The sequence below is a fragment of the Triticum dicoccoides genome, chromosome 2B (genome assembly GCF_002162155.2).
Source record: "Triticum dicoccoides isolate Atlit2015 ecotype Zavitan chromosome 2B, WEW_v2.0, whole genome shotgun sequence".
Lineage (NCBI taxonomy): Eukaryota > Viridiplantae > Streptophyta > Magnoliopsida > Poales > Poaceae > Triticum > Triticum dicoccoides.
In genome coordinates, this window is record NC_041383.1 from 491,181,816 (window position 1) to 491,198,189 (window position 16,374).

The 16,374-nt window shown below is 44.7% G+C and overlaps 1 protein-coding gene across 1 annotated transcript; it reads left to right on the forward strand.

Annotated features, from left to right (window-relative positions):
* Positions 1-470: 470 nt before the first annotated feature.
* On the forward strand, positions 471-15,981 carry LOC119360952. Its single transcript, XM_037626379.1, has 4 exons — positions 471-775; positions 13,194-13,817; positions 15,052-15,224; positions 15,317-15,981. Exons 1-4 carry the CDS (start codon positions 471-473, stop codon positions 15,916-15,918), a joined length of 1,704 nt encoding a protein of 567 aa, XP_037482276.1. The 3' UTR covers positions 15,919-15,981.
* The last annotated feature ends 393 nt before the right edge of the window (positions 15,982-16,374 follow it).

The following is a 16,374-nucleotide window of genomic DNA, read 5'->3' on the forward strand; positions in this document are numbered from 1 at the left end:
GGGCCAACAACGCAAGACTATCTGGCATATGGAACTACACCAAAAACGGTGTGTTCTCAGTACGTTCGGCGTATCACCTGCGGATGAGGCAGAGAAGTCTAAAAGCTGGTCAGCCGGAATCATCATCAACCGTGGCTGGTCACAAAGCGTGGCTTAGTTTGTGGGATACTGTTGCGCCGGGGAAGGTTAAAACTCATATGTGGCGCTTGATCCGCAATGGGCTGGCATTAGGTTCGGAGCTTAAAAGGAGGAAGATAAAGGATGGAGTGTTCTGCGTGGCTTGTGGCAGGGAGGAAACGAACTACCACAGGTTTTGGGACTGCTTTCATTCAAGATTGTTTTGGAAAATAATGCGTTCGGAGTTGGGGGTGCCGGTGGCGATCCCACCGGAGTCGGTTAGTCCCCAGAATGCATTAGCGAGATGGGTACTATCTTGGCTTGCGGACGCATCGGATGATGAACGGGCGGTCATGGCCCAAGGAATCTATGCGCTGTGGCTGGCTCGTAATAATGCCAGGGACGGGCATAAGATAGAAGATGCTGATGGCATTGCGAGAAGGGTTCTAGCAGTTATGGGGGAGTGGCAAGCTATCCATGGAAAGAAGAGCAAGCTCGTTAACCCAGCCCCGAAGGAGGAGTGGTGCCCGCCGGAGGACGAGTGGGTGAAAGCAAACGTGGACGGGGCGATGTCCAAGGTTGGCGACAGGGGTGGAGCAGCAGTAGTGCTCAGAAACCAGGAAGGGGCGTTCTTGGGTGGAGCTTGTCAGGCAATCAGGCAATGCAAAGAACCGGCAATGGTCGAGTTGTTGGCCTGCAGAAGAGCAATTCAACTCGCGCAGGAGCTGAATATCCAAAACCTCCATGTAGAGATGGATTGTCGGGAGATTGTATGTAAACTGCAGAACAAAGAGAAGGATCTATCACCGCTCGGGCCAATTGTTGAAGAGGTCAAGCACATGCTGGAATCAAGGGGTAGATAGAAGATTACCTGGGTTCGAAGGTCGGCAAATAATACTGCTCATCGGCTAGCGAGAGAGTGTGTGTCGAATAATCTTTGTAAGATGTGGATGCATGTTCCACCAGATTGTGTCCTACAGGTTCTAGCGGACGAATCCCTGGTTGGGAGATTTAAATAAAGTTCGGGCTGAGTTTCAAAAAAAAAAATCCATGATAACGTCACCCAAACGAGACTATTTAGCACCTTGCGGCTTGCTCTCTTCCTCTCGTGTGCGTGCGGCGTTGCGTCATTCGCCCTCACCCCATCCCGCTTCTGCGCTGCTCGATTCAGTTCAAGTAACCAACACCAGCACCAGCCACCGGGAAGAAGCAGGGAACAGTGGGAAAGAAAGAACACCGCAAGAGAAGGGGCTCTGTGGTCGCGCTGCTCGTGGCGGTAGAGATCCAGCGGCGGCGGCCGAATCGACAACCATGATGAGGCACAGAGCTCGCTCTTCCCCCAGCTCCCCGCTTACCCCATCCACCAGCATGAGGTGACCTATCCATTTCCTCAGCTCTTCTTCTTCCGAGGTTTTCTTGGTCGGTTCTTGCGATGAATGTTCCAAGCAAATTTATATGTGCCGCCGGAAGTTCTCACTGGAGCTGCGGCCATGGCATCCTTGTGATGCCTGGACCAGGCTTAGAAAGTTTTTTTTTTATATGCTACCTTGTTTTTCATTTATTTTTTTAAGCAATGCTTGAAAATATGAGCTAATACTTAGAACGAGGAATCTTGGAGTCCCTTTTGATACTTTATTTAGCAAGACAAAAATCTAGGGAAATACCTTTTACAACAAAAGCGTAGAAAAAGGACAAGAATGCCAAAGTCAACTAAAAGGTGGGCGTGTTGCTTCGGTTTCAGATTCATGGATTCGCAATGTGTGTATTGCAATGGCGGTCTTTGGCCAAAAAGTAACTGCAGAATCATCACTCTAATTGGGAGGGACGATCGAACAAGAGCAGATTTGCACAAGTCAGCCTCCGTCCCCACTTCCCTTGTTCTTTTTAAGCACATCACAAGGGGATCTCGGAGGTCGGAGCCTCTGCGCCCTGGAGCCTGGCGGCATCCACATGGAGGACTCGTGCACCTGGTGTCGACATTTGGCGCAGCGCACTGACTTTTCGCTTCTACCGGTGGCGCAGTTTCGGATAAGAAAAATGTGTTATTCAGCACTTTTGTTTGCCTTTTGAGTTGATGATATGCCCAGCACGTCAACTTGCCTGTGAGGCTGTGAGTTCAGGCCATCACGCTGGCATATAGTGGATGGTGAGTGGATAGATACCCACATTCTTCTCATCAATGGAGAAGATGGGAACAGTAGTCTTCTGATTTTGATTGCTCCATTTCCCCCTATCCAGGATTTGTCAATAGCAAGAATATCGTGGCTCTAGCTATATGAAGGCGTTGCATTCCTCAAGAAAAGTTGTTATCTTTGTTCGATCTTTTCTTGTATGTAGGTCTGTTCTGTAGCCATCATGATAATTTCAGGTTGCTCGATTGGTTAGTGTCAAGGGGTAAAATATTAGCTGACATGAGAGACTGTTCCCATTAACCCCTGTCTTTTTTTTTTGCGAAAAGGATCAGATCTATTGTAAAAGTTCCTCGGAAGTACAAAGCATCTCAAACATAATAAAAATTACATCAAGGTTCTGAGACCGTCGAACATTCACTACTACCGGCAGAACAAGCTGCCGATGCACAGCTGTTGCCGCTCCCATACTGGAGCTGGCCTGGCCTTGTCGATGACAACAGGAAAGTCTTCTTGCACGTGCCCCTAAGAACCAGCGCCCTGGAGCCGCAGTCGTCGCCATTGAACCGTTGCATAGATCCAGAGCACCTGACATCAAATCTTGCCACATGACGAGAAACCCTAACCTCATTGCCCCAAGGAGACAGCAGGAATCTAGGTCGGAGCTCCGTCGACTACATCTAGATGGACGAACACGAGGAGGATCAGAGCCAGGAAGACAAACTCGAAGAAGAAGCGCTGCCATCTGGATGGGAACAGTCGTCCATGCTTGGTCACTGCGACCCCCTTTTGTGAGGGGGACACCCGTTACACGGAACTGCTAGTGTGGGTCAATCCATTTGGACTCATGTTTATTATTTACATACCTTTGTACTGCCTCTGCTTACTGCGGTATTTATGTTAATGCACTTTTCAATTTGATGATGCCCTTCCATCAACTGGACTTATGCCAACCGGCCCCAAAGGGTATGCGATAACACATGGCGAGACCCAACCAAATCCCGCCTGAAGGAGGTATTAGGCGGCGATGTGCTCATAACTTGTGCAATTGTATCACTTTTGTCTGGAGCAATATGGTACAGGGCTGGGTATTATTCCCGGAGCGTGGCATTACCTAGCTACCTGTCCTCTCATAAGTGGATCTCTATGAAGGAAATATGCCCTAGAGGCAATAATAAAGTTATTATTTATTTCCTTATAATCATGATAAATGTTTATTATTCATGCTAGAATTGTATTTACCGAAAACATAATACATGTGTGAATACATAGACAAACAAAGTGTCACTAGTATGCCTCTACTTGACTAGCTCGTTAATCAAAGATGGTTATGTTTCCTAACCATGAACAATGAGTTGTTATTTGATTAACGAGGTCACATCATTAGTAGAATGATCTGATTGACATGACCCATTCCATTAGCTTAGCACCCGATCGTTTAGTATGTTGCTATTACTTTCTTCATGACTTATACATGTTCCTATGACTATGAGATTATGCAACTCCCGTTTACCGGAGGAACACTTTGGGTACTACCAAACGTCACAACGTAACTGGGTGATTATAAAGGAGTACTACAGGTGTCTCCAATGGTCGATGTTGGGTTGGCGTATTTCGAGATTAGGATTTGTCACTCCGATTGTCGGAGAGGTATCTCTAGGCCCTCTCGGTAATACACATCACATAAGCCTTGCAAGCATTACAACTAATATGTTAGTTGTGAGATGATGTATTACGGAACGAGTAAAGAGACTTGCCGGTAACGAGATTGAACTAGGTATTGGATACCGACGATCGAATCTCGGGCAAGTAACATACCGATGACAAAGGGAACAACGTATGTTGTTATGCGGTCTGACCGATAAAGATCTTCGTAGAATATGTAGGAGCCAATATGGGCATCCAGGTCCCGCTATTGGTTATTGACCGGAGACGTGTCTCGGTCATGTCTACATTGTTCTCGAACCCGTAGGGTCCGCACGCTTAAGGTTACGATGACAGTTATGTTATGAGTTTATGCATTTTGATGTACCGAAGGTTGTTCGGAGTCCCGGATGTGATCACGGACATGACGAGGAGTCTCGAAATGGTCGAGACGTAAAGATTGATATATTGGAAGCCTATATTTGGATATCGGAAGTGTTCCGGGTGAAATCGGGATTTTACCGGAATACCGAGAGGGTTACCGGAACCCCCCGGGAGCTATTTGGGCCATAGTGGGCCTTAGTGGAAAAGAGAAGGGGCTGCCCTAGATGGGCTGCGCCCCCCCCTTCCCCTAGTCCTATTAGGACTAGGAGAGGTGGCCGGCCCCCTCCTCCTCTTTTCCCCTCCGAGGAATCCTAGTTGGACTAGGATTGGAGGGGGAATCCTACTCCCAGAGGGAGTAGGACTCTCCTGCGCCTCCCCCCCTTGGCCGGCCAGCCTCCCCTCCTCTCCTCCTTTATATACGGAGGCAGGGGCACCTCTAAACACACAAGTTGATCCACGTGATCGATTCCTTAGCCGTGTGCGGTGCCCCCTGCCACCATATTCCTCGATAATACTGTAGCGGAGTTTAGGCGAAGCCCTGCTGCTGTAGTTCATCAAGATCGTCACCACGCCGTCGTGCTGACGAAACTCTTCCCCGACACTTTGCTGGATCGGAGTCCGGGGATCGTCATCGAGCTGAACGTGTGCTCGAACTCGGAGGTGCCGTAGTTTCGGTGCTTGATCGGTTGGATCGAGAAGACGTACGACTACTTCCTCTACGTCGTGTCATCGCTTCCGCAGTCGGTCTGCGTTGGGTACGTAGACAATACTCTCCCCTCGTTGCTATGCATCACATGATCCTGTGTGTGCGTAGGAAATTTTTTGAAATTACTACGAAACCCAACAGTGGCATCCGAGCCAGGTTATTGATGTTGATGTTATATGCACGAGTAGAACACAAGTGAGTTGTGGACGATACAAGTCATACTGCCTACCAGCATGTCATATTTTGGTTCGGCGGTATTGTTGGACGAGACGACCCAGACCAACCTTACGCGTACGCTTACGCGAGACCGGTTCCCTCGACGTGCTTTGCACAGAGATGGCTTGCGGGCGACTGTCTCTCCAACTTTAGTTGAACCAAGTATGGCTACGCCCGGTCCTTGCGAAGGTTAAAACGGAGTCTATTTGACAAACTATCGTTGTGGTTTTGATGCGTAGGTGAGATTGGTTCTTACTTAAGCCCGTAGCAGCCACGTAAAACATGCAACAACAAAGTAGAGAACGTCTAACTTGTTTTTGCAGGGCATGTTGTGATGTGATATGGTCAAGGCATGATGCTGAATTTTATTGTATGAGATGATCATGTTTTGTAACCGAGTTATCGGCAACTGGCAGGAGCCATATGGTTGTCGCTTTATTGTATGCAATGCAATCGCGATGTAATGCTTTACTTTATTACTAAACGGTAGTGATAGTCGTGAAAGCATAAGATTGGCGAGACGACAACGATGCTACGATGGAGATCAAGGTGTCGCGCCGGTGACGATGGTGATCATGACGGTGCTTCGGAGATGGAGATCACAAGCACAAGATGATGATGACCATATCATATCACTTATATTGATTGCATGTGATGTTTATCTTTTTATGCATCTTATCTTGCTTTGATTGACGGTAGCATTATAAGATGATCTCTCACTAAATTATCAAGAAGTGTTCTCCCTGAGTATGCACCATTGCCAAAGTTCGTCGTGCCCAGACACCACGTGATGATCGGGTGTGATAAGCTCTACGTCCATCTACAACGGGTGCAAGCCAGTTTTGCACAAGCAGAATACTCAGGTTAAACTTGACGAGCCTAGCATATGCAGATATGGCCTCGGAACACAGAGACCGAAAGGCCGAGCGTGAATCATATAGTAGATATGATCAACATAAACGATGTTCACCATTGAAAACTACTCCATCTCACGTGATGATCGGTCATGGTTTAGTTGATTTGGATCACGTAATCACTTAGAAGATTAGAGGGATGTCTATCTAAGTGGGAGTTCTTAAGTAATATGATTAATTGAACTTAAATTTATCATGAACTTAGTACCTGATAGTATCTTGCTTGTTTATGTTGATTGTAGATAGATGGCTCGTGCTGTTGTTCCGTTGAATTTTAATGCGTTCCTTGAGAAAGCAAAGTTGAAAGATGATGGTAGCAATTACACGGACTGGGTCCGTAACTTGAGGATTATCCTCATTGCTGCACAGAAAAATTACGTCCTGGAAGCACCGCTGGGTGCCAGGCCTGCTGCTGGAGCAACGCCAGATGTTATGAACGTCTGGCAGAGCAAAGCTGATGACTACTCGATAGTTCAATGTGCCATGCTTTACGGCTTAGAATCGGGACTTCAACGACGTTTTGAACGTCATGGAGCATATGAGATGTTCCAGGAGTTGAAGTTAATATTTCAAGCAAATGCCCGAATTGAGAGATATGAAGTCTCCAATAAGTTCTATAGCTGCAAGATGGAGGAGAACAGTTCTGTCAGTGAGCATATACTCAAAATGTCTGGGTATAATAATCACTTGATTCAATTGGGAGTTAATCTTCCGGATGATTGCGTCATTGACAGAATTCTCCAATCACTGCCACCAAGCTACAAGAGCTTCGTGATGAACTATAATATGCAAGGGATGAACAAGACTATTCCCGAGCTCTTCGCAATGCTGAAAGCTGCGGAGGTAGAAATCAAGAAGGAGCATCAAGTGTTGATGGTTAACAAGACCACTAGTTTCAAGAAAAAGGGCAAAGGGAAGAAAAAGAGGAACTTCAAGAAGAACGGCAAGCAAGTTGCTGCTCAAGAGAAGAAACCCAAGTCTGGACCTAAGCCTGAAACTGAGTGCTTCTACTGCAAGCAGACTGGTCACTGGAAGCGGAACTGCCCCAAGTATTTGGCGGATAAGAAGGATGGCAAGGTGAACAAAGGTATATGTGATATACATGTTATTGATGTGTACCTTACTAGAGCTCGCAGTAGCACCTGGGTATTTGATACTGGTTCTGTTGCTAATATTTGCAACTCGAAACAGGGACTACGGAATAAGCGGGCACTGGCAAAGGACGAGGTGACGATGCGCGTGGGAAACGGTTCCAAAGTTGATGTGATCGCGGTCGGCACGCTACCTCTACATCTACCTTCGGGATTAATATTAGACCTAAGTAATTGTTATTTGGTGCCAGCGTTGAGCATGAACATTATATCTGGATCTTGTTTAATGCGAGACGGTTATTCATTTAAATCAGAGAATAATGGTTGTTCTATTTATATGAGTAATATCTTTTATGGTCATGCACCCTTGAAGAGTGGTCTATTTTTATTGAATCTCGATAGTAGTAATACACATATTCATAATGTTGAAGCCAAAAGATGCAGAGTTGATAATGAAAGTGCAACTTATTTGTGGCACTGTCGTTTAGGTCATATCGGTATAAAGCGCATGAAGAAACTCCATGCCGATGGACTTTTGGAACCACTTGATTATGAATCACTTGGTACTTGCGAACCGTGCCTCATGGGCAAGATGACTAAAACACCGTTCTCCGGTACTATGGAGAGAGCAACAGATTTGTTGGAAATCATACATACCGATGTATGTGGCCCGATGAATATTGAGGCTCGTGGCGGATATCGTTATTTTCTCACCTTCACAGATGATTTAAGCAGATATGGGTATATCTACTTAATGAAACATAAATCTGAAACATTTGAAAAGTTCAAAGAATTTCAGAGTGAAGTTGAAAATCATCGTAACAAGAAAATAAAGTTTCTACGATCTGATCGTGGAGGAGAATATTTGAGTTACGAGTTTGGTGTATATTTGAAAAACTGTGGAATAGTTTCACAACTCACGCCACCCGGAACACCACAGCGTAATGGTGTGTCCGAACGTCGTAATCGTACTTTACTAGATATGGTGCGATCTATGATGTCTCTTACTGATTTACCGCTATCATTTTGGGGATATGCTTTAGAGACGGCCGCATTCACGTTAAATAGGGCACCATCAAAATCCGTTGAGACGACGCCTTATGAACTGTGGTTTGGCAAGAAACCAAAGTTGTCGTTTCTTAAAGTTTGGGGCTGCGATGCTTATGTGAAAAAGCTTCAACCTGATAAGCTCGAACCCAAATCGGAGAAATGTGTCTTCATAGGATACCCAAAGGAAACTGTTGGGTACACCTTCTATCACAGATCCGAAGGCAAGACATTCGTTGCTAAGAATGGATCATTTCTAGAGAAGGAGTTTCTCTCGAAAGAAGTGAGTGGGAGGAAAGTAGAACTTGACGAGGTAACTATACCTGCTCCCTTACTGGAAAGTAGTTCATCACAGAAAACTGTTTCAGTGACACCTACACCAGTTAGTGAGGAAGCCAATGATAATGATCATGAAACTTCAGATCAAGATACTACTGAACCTCGTAGATCAACCAGAGTAAGATCCGCGCCAGAGTGGTACGGTAATCCTGTTCTGGAAGTCATGCTACTAGATCATGATGAACCTACGAACTATGAAGAAGCGATGGTGAGCTCAGATTCCGCAAAGTGGCTTGAAGCCATGAAATCTGAGATGGGATCCATGTATGAGAACAAAGTATGGACTTTGGTTGACTTGCCCGATGATCGGCAAGCAATTGAGAATAAATGGATCTTTAAGAAGAAGACTGACGCTGATGGTAATGTTACTGTCTACAAAGCTCGACTTGTCGCAAAAGGTTTTCGGCAAGTTCAAGGGATTGACTACGATGAGACCTTCTCACCCGTAGCGATGCTTAAGTCCGTCCGAATCATGTTAGCAATTGCCGCATTTTATGATTATGAAATTTGGCAGATGGATGTCAAAACTGCATTCCTGAATGGATTTCTGGAAGAAGAGTTGTATATGATGCAACCAGAAGGTTTTGTCGATCCAAAGGGAGCTAACAAAGTGTGCAAGCTCCAGTGATCCATTTATGGACTGGTGCAAGCCTCTCGGAGTTGGAATAAACGTTTTGATAGTGTGATCAAAGCATTTGGTTTTATACAGACTTTCGGAGAAGCCTGTATTTACAAGAAAGTGAGTGGGAGCTCTGTAGCATTTCTGATATTATATGTGGATGACATATTACTGATTGGAAATGATATAGAATTTCTGGATAGCATAAAGGGATACTTGAATAAAAGTTTTTCAATGAAAGACCTCGGTGAAGCTGCTTACATATTAGGCATTAAGATCTATAGAGATAGATCAAGACGCTTAATTGGACTTTCACAAAGCACATACCTTGACAAAATTTTGAAGAAGTTCAAAATGAATCAAGCGAAGAAAGGGTTCTTGCCTGTGTTACAAGGTGTGAAATTGAGTAAGACTCAATGCCCGACCACTGCAGAAGATAGAGAGAATATGAAAGATGTTCCCTATGCATCAGCCATAGGCTCTATCATGTATGCAATGCTGTGTACCAGACCTGATGTGTGCCTTGCTATAAGTTTAGCAGGGAGGTACCAAAGTAATCCAGGAATGGATCACTGGACAGCGGTCAAGAACATCCTGAAATACCTGAAAAGGACTAAGGATATGTTTCTCGTATATGGAAGTGACAAAGAGCTCATCGTAAAAGGTTACGTTGATGCAAGCTTTGACACTGATCCGGACGATTTTAAATCGCAAACCGGATACGTGTTTACATTAAACGGTGGAGCTGTCAGTTGGTGCAGTTCTAAACAAAGCGTCGTAGCGGGATCTACATGTGAAGCGGAATACATAGCTGCTTCGGAAGCAGCAAATGAAGGAGTCTGGATGAAGGAGTTCATATCCGATCTAGGTGTCATACCTAGTGCATCGGGTCCAATGAAAATCTTTTGTGACAATACTGGTGCAATTGCCTTGGCAAAGGAATCCAGATTTCACAAAAGGACCAAACACATCAAGAGACGCTTCAACTCCATCCGGGATCTAGTCCAGGTGGGAGACATAGAGATTTGCAAGATACATACGGATCTGAATGTTGCAGACCCGTTGACTAAGCCTCTTCCACGAGCAAAACATGATCAGCACCAAAGCTCCATGGGTGTTAGAATCATTACAGTGTAATCTAGATTATTGACTCTAGTGCAAGTGGGAGACTGAAGGAAATATGCCCTAGAAGCAATAATAAAGTTATTATTTATTTCCTTATAATCATGATAAATGTTTATTATTCATGCTAGAATTGTATTTACCGGAAACATAATACATGTGTGAATACATAGACAAACAAAGTGTCACTAGTACGCCTCTACTTGACTAGCTCGTTAATCAAAGATGGTTATGTTTCCTAACCATGAACAATGAGTTGTTATTTGATTAACGAGGTCACATCATTAGTAGAATGATCTGATTGACATGACCCATTCCATTAGCTTAGCACCCGATCGTTTAGTATGTTGCTATTGCTTTCTTCATGACTTATACATGTTCCTATGACTATGAGATTATGCAACTCCCGTTTACCGGAGGAACACTTTGGGTACTGCCAAACGTCACAACGTAACTGGGTGATTATAAAGGAGTACTACAGGTGTCTCCAATGGTCGATGTTGGGTTGGCGTATTTCAAGATTAGGATTTGTCACTCCGATTGTCGGAGAGGTATCTCTGGGCCCTCTCGGTAATACACATCACATAAGCCTTGCAAGCATTACAACTAATATGTTAGTTGTGAGATGATGTATTACGGAACGAGTAAAGAGACTTGCCAGTAACGAGATTGAACTAGGTATTGGATACCGACGATCGAATCTCGGGCAAGTAACATACCGATGACAAAGGGAATAACGTATGTTGTTATGCGGTCTGACCGATAAAGATCTTCGTAGAATATGTAGGAGCCAATATGGGCATCCAGGTCCCGCTATTGGTTATTGACCGGAGACGTGTCTCGGTCATGTCTACATTGTTCTCGAACCCGTAGGGTCCGCACGCTTAAGGTTACGATGACAGTTATATTATGAGTTTATTCATTTTGATGTACTGAAGGTTGTTCGGAGTCCCGGATGTGATCACGGACATGACGAGGAGTCTCGAAATGGTCGAGACGTAAAGATTGATATATTGGAAGCCTATATTTGGATATCGGAAGTGTTCCGGGTGAAATCGGGATTTTACCGGAATACCGGGAGGGTTACCGGAACCCCCCGGGAGCTATTTGGGCCATAGTGGGCCTTAGTGGAAAAGAGAAGGGGCTGCCCTAGTTGGGCTGCGCCCCCCCCCCTTTCCCTAGTCCTATTAGGACTAGGAGAGGTGGCCGGCCCCCTCCTCCTCTTTTCCCCTCCGAGGAATCCTAGTTGGACTAGGATTGGAGGGGGAATCCTACTCCCAGAGGGAGTAGGACTCTCCTGCGCCTCCCCCCCTTGGCCGGCCAGCCTCCCCTCCTCTCCTCCTTTATATACGGAGGCAGGGGCACCTCTAAACACACAAGTTGACACAAGTTGATCCACGTGATCGATTCCTTAGCCGTGTGCGGTGCCCCCTGCCACCATATTCCTCGATAATACTGTAGTGGAGTTTAGGCGAAGCCCTGCTGCTGTAGTTCATCAAGATCGTCACCACGCCGTCGTGCTGACGAAACTCTTCCCCGACACTTTGCTGGATCGGAGTCCGGGGATCGTCATCGAGCTGAACGTGTGCTCGAACTCGGAGGTGCCGTAGTTTCGGTGCTTGATCGGTTGGATCGAGAAGACGTACGACTACTTCCTCTACGTCGTGTCATCGCTTCCGCAGTCGGTCTGCGTTGGGTACGTAGACAATACTCTCCCCTCGTTGCTATGCATCACATGATCCTGTGTGTGCGTAGGAAAATTTTTGAAATTACTACGAAACCCAACACTCTAAGCCGTCCCTAATTGCGGACTATACGGAGCGATTGAAATGTTTCTTTGCCGCCTTCAGATAACAAGTCATGATATATGTCATCTGCTAGAATAACAATTATTTGATCTGGCAAGGCGCCTAGTAGTGTTGTTATGTGGGTTGCTGGCCGGAAGGCTTGTCCTCCTTTTTGAAAATAAAGTGTGAGTTTCTGTCATAGCACTGTTAATGCAACAGTAAATGTACAAATGGCCAGACTAACATGACTTTGTTAAAATTTACAATAGGATGTAATTTTTTTACTGTGCTAATTACTTAACTCGGGCTACTATTACCCAGTTAACGGACTCGAGACCCACCTAGCATGACCCAATTAATCACCATCATTTACGATTACTTCAGCTATTTTTGTGAAAGAGTTAGAACAGATTGCTTGATCATTTGTTGAGTCGTGTCTAAAATGAGTCGAACATTGACAACATACTATTTATTTGGACTAGTTTTCTGTACTAATTTATGTTCAAACTCATCTAGAGCAAGATCAAATCACCAAATTTCATGATAAGTGCTCCATTTGTGTCGGAGATCTCAAATTATAATGTTATGCCTACGGTTTACCTTTATGTGAAGGAATAGAAGCTTCTCATCCTCTATCTTTGGTTCAAATGGAAAATAGCGAGGTTTGGTAATACAGTATAGTTGATTTAAATGAAGTCTGAGAAAATTGAGGCGCACAAATTTTAGATACAGAAAGAAATTTGAGTTGCACAATTATCTCAGAAGACTTCTTTTATTCCTCACATTCCATGATCCCAAAAAATTTGAGCTGTAATCAGGCACTAAACAGTGAGAAAGTACAATACTATATTAGTTGAAAGGAAGATGGTGACAAAAAGGAATTTAAATTACAATCATCTTCAACAACTGAGTGTAATAGTGTATACTTTATTCAGTTATTGCTTACGGGCGTGAGTTGTATTTACTGAATGCTACTGTAGAATATTTCATGAAATTTAGTGGACCGTGTAGAGGGGAACTTACCGTGCATCGCTGCATTCTACTATACCGTTACTAATTTACACATTTTTCCTTGCAGAGCGAAGAAGATATTTGGTTTCTCCGTATCTCTCATCCTCATCAATCTGGCTTCTATTATGGAGCGTGCAGATGAGAATCTTCTCCCAGCAGTTTACAAGGAAGTCAGTGTAGCCTTCAACGTTGGTCCCACCGATCTGGGATACCTTAATTTTCTAATGAACTTTCTTAAGTCGATAGCATCCCCCTTGGCAGGCATCCTTGCTCTTCACTATGATCGGCCAGCAGTGCTTGCGATAGGAACTGTCTTCTGGGCCTTATCAACAGGGGCTGTTGGTGTCAGCCAGCATTTTCGGCAGCTTGCATTCTGGAGAGCTGTGAACGGCCTTGGGCTTGCCATTGTAATACCGGCACTTCAGTCCTTCATAGCAGATAGCTACAAAGACGGTACGCGTGGCGCTGGGTTTGGTCTGTTAAGCCTCATCGGTGCGGTGGGGGGCATAGGTGGTAGTGTTGTGGCCACACTCATGGCTGGGAAGGACTACTGGGGATTGCCTGGGTGGCGTCTTGCGTTTATTATGGTTGCACTTCTTAGCTTGATAATTGGCATTCTTGTGTACCTGTATTCCACTGATCCGAGAAGAATCCCTGGCAATCATCTTCTAGATGATGACGACTACGAGAGGTATTCCTCTTCTATTTAATTTTTCAGCTTTGTGCTTGTTAATTTTATTTTATCTTATCTTGTGAGGCTTCGTTAATCAAAACTACTACTCTTTTAATCTTTTAGTACAAAGTTAGTGCAACTTTGTACTAAAGCTTCAACAATTACTCCCTCCGTTCCTAAATGTAAGTCTTTGTAGAGATTCCACTATGAACCACATACAGATGTATATAGATGCATATTAAGAGTAGATCCATTCATTTTCCTCCGTATGTAGTCCACCTAGTGAAATCTCTACAAAGACTTATATTTAGGAACGGAGGGAGTATATGAGTCTCTTGTTAAAACGAGTTCAAAGAACAATCAACATTATGTTTTCTTTTTTCAGGTGACAAAAAAAAATGTATGCTTTTTTTTCTGCAGTGGTTAATTTTGACGGGGCTGATTCTAAAGATGCATATATCTTGTTTCATTACTACTAGTAATAATGTACGTGCAACGCACGTTTATATTATGTAGGATATTAGTTGCATGTTATATTAGGTAAGATATATCTGTTGCACGTTGGTATTTGATAAGATATCAATTACTTTTTTCGCGGGAATGGTAGGATATTAATTACATGACAGATTTCATGGGATAGCGTTGAGTCAAAACGTGTTTATAGGAAAAGAATTCTATGAGACCAGGTCTCATGGGTTAGCAGGTGAGACCCATCCTGATGAATGACACGTGGCATTCACAAATCACAAAGCATGTACCCCACCCCATTTGAAATCAGGGGGGAGAGAGATTAGATGCTTTGTGATTTGTAAATGTCATGTGTCATCCATCAGGGCGGGTCTCACCTGCTTTTTATGAGACCTGGTCTCATATTTTTTTTTCCGTGTTTATAACCAATGGCCGTGGTGGGTAATTAGAGCGTTAAACGTGTTTGGTGCTCAACATTGGAGCGATTTGAACCACTAGATAACATGATTTGACGGTCGAGATGGTTTGGATCTGCCCCTTTGGGTCTTTTTATATTGGTATAGATATAGATATAGATATAAATATAGATATAGATGTCCCTTTTAGTTTGATTCTGCAGATAAAAAACCCAAAAAATGCCATGGTCAGTGAAGCTTGTTAACTTGAAAGACAGTATAGGTTTCTTCTTGCTCTAACTGAAATGTGTAGTAATTTGAGACAAAACTAGCAAAGAGAGGTGGGACGGTGATGAATGAACATAAACATTGATATCCTCTTTCCCCAGGCTACATCTGTCCAGCAAAGACGTTCTTCCTCCGCCCTCAATCTGGATGGATTCTTGGGTGGCAACGAGAAGTGTCATGAAAGTGAAGACATTTCAGATCATTGTGCTGCAAGGGATAATCGGCTCATTGCCATGGACGGCCATAGTTTTCTTCACCATGTGGTTCGAACTCATATGGCAAAAAACCCGATAAACTCCTACCACATTAAACTGCTAGTAGCAGTTCTCCACAAGAAACCTGAATATTGACGGTGTTAACCCCTCCTAGGTTTTGACAACAGGAGCTCCGCAGCATTGAACAGCCTATTCGCCATCGGGTGCGCCAGTGGAGCTTTCCTCGGCGGTGTGCTAGCGGATCGGCTGTCGCGGCGCTACCCCGATTCCGCGCGCATCATGTGCGCTCAGTTCAGCGCCTTCATGGGCATCCCGTTCTCGTGGATCCTCCTCACGGTCATTCCTCAGTCCACTGACTACTGGTTCGCCTACGCCGTCACGCTCTTCTTCATGGGCATCACCATCAGCTGGTGCGCCACCTCGGCGAACAACCCCATGTTCGCCGAGGTGGTCCCTCCCAAGCACCGCACCATGATCTACGCCTTCGACCGCGCATTCGAGGGCTCGTTCGCTTCGCTGGCCGCTCCTGCTGTTGGCTTGGTCACCGAGAGGATATACGGCTACGACGCCAAGACTGTGAACATCGCCAACGGATCGGCGGAAGGAGCGTATGCGCTGTCGAGGGGACTGCTCACCATGATGATCGTTCCTTTTGGTGTCTGTGTCCTCTTCTACAGCCCTTTGTACCTTGTGTTCAAGCGCGACAGAGACAATGCCAAGGTAGCCAGCTTCAAGAACCAGGAGCTAACCTGAAGAGTTTTCCCGACTGCCGGAGAATCTCGTGTTCAGGCTTCTTTAGGCTGACAGACCAGAAAGGTTGGCTTCGTTCTTCAGGTTGATAGATAGATTCAGGCTGCTTGCGATGAGCCACTCGTTTTCTTCTCTTCTTTGTGGGGAAGCCACTCGTTTTCAATGGCGATATATTCATCTGAAGAAGAATATGCCAAAATATTCTTCAGATTCAACCCATGCTGATGTTCTAGTAGCTACACTAGTTTGTAACAGATTCAGTTGAGGAAAGAAATAATTGATTGCATTTGGACAATCTGAAACTAATTATTTTGCCACGGGAATGACAATTGTGATAATTGTCAAAATTTAAGAGTGGCAAAAGTGAAATGTCAAATTCTAGAGTGGCATAAGGAAAATTGGCAAAATCTAGAGCGGCAAACACAAAATTTTCCCTAAATTTTTTGATTGATTGCTCTG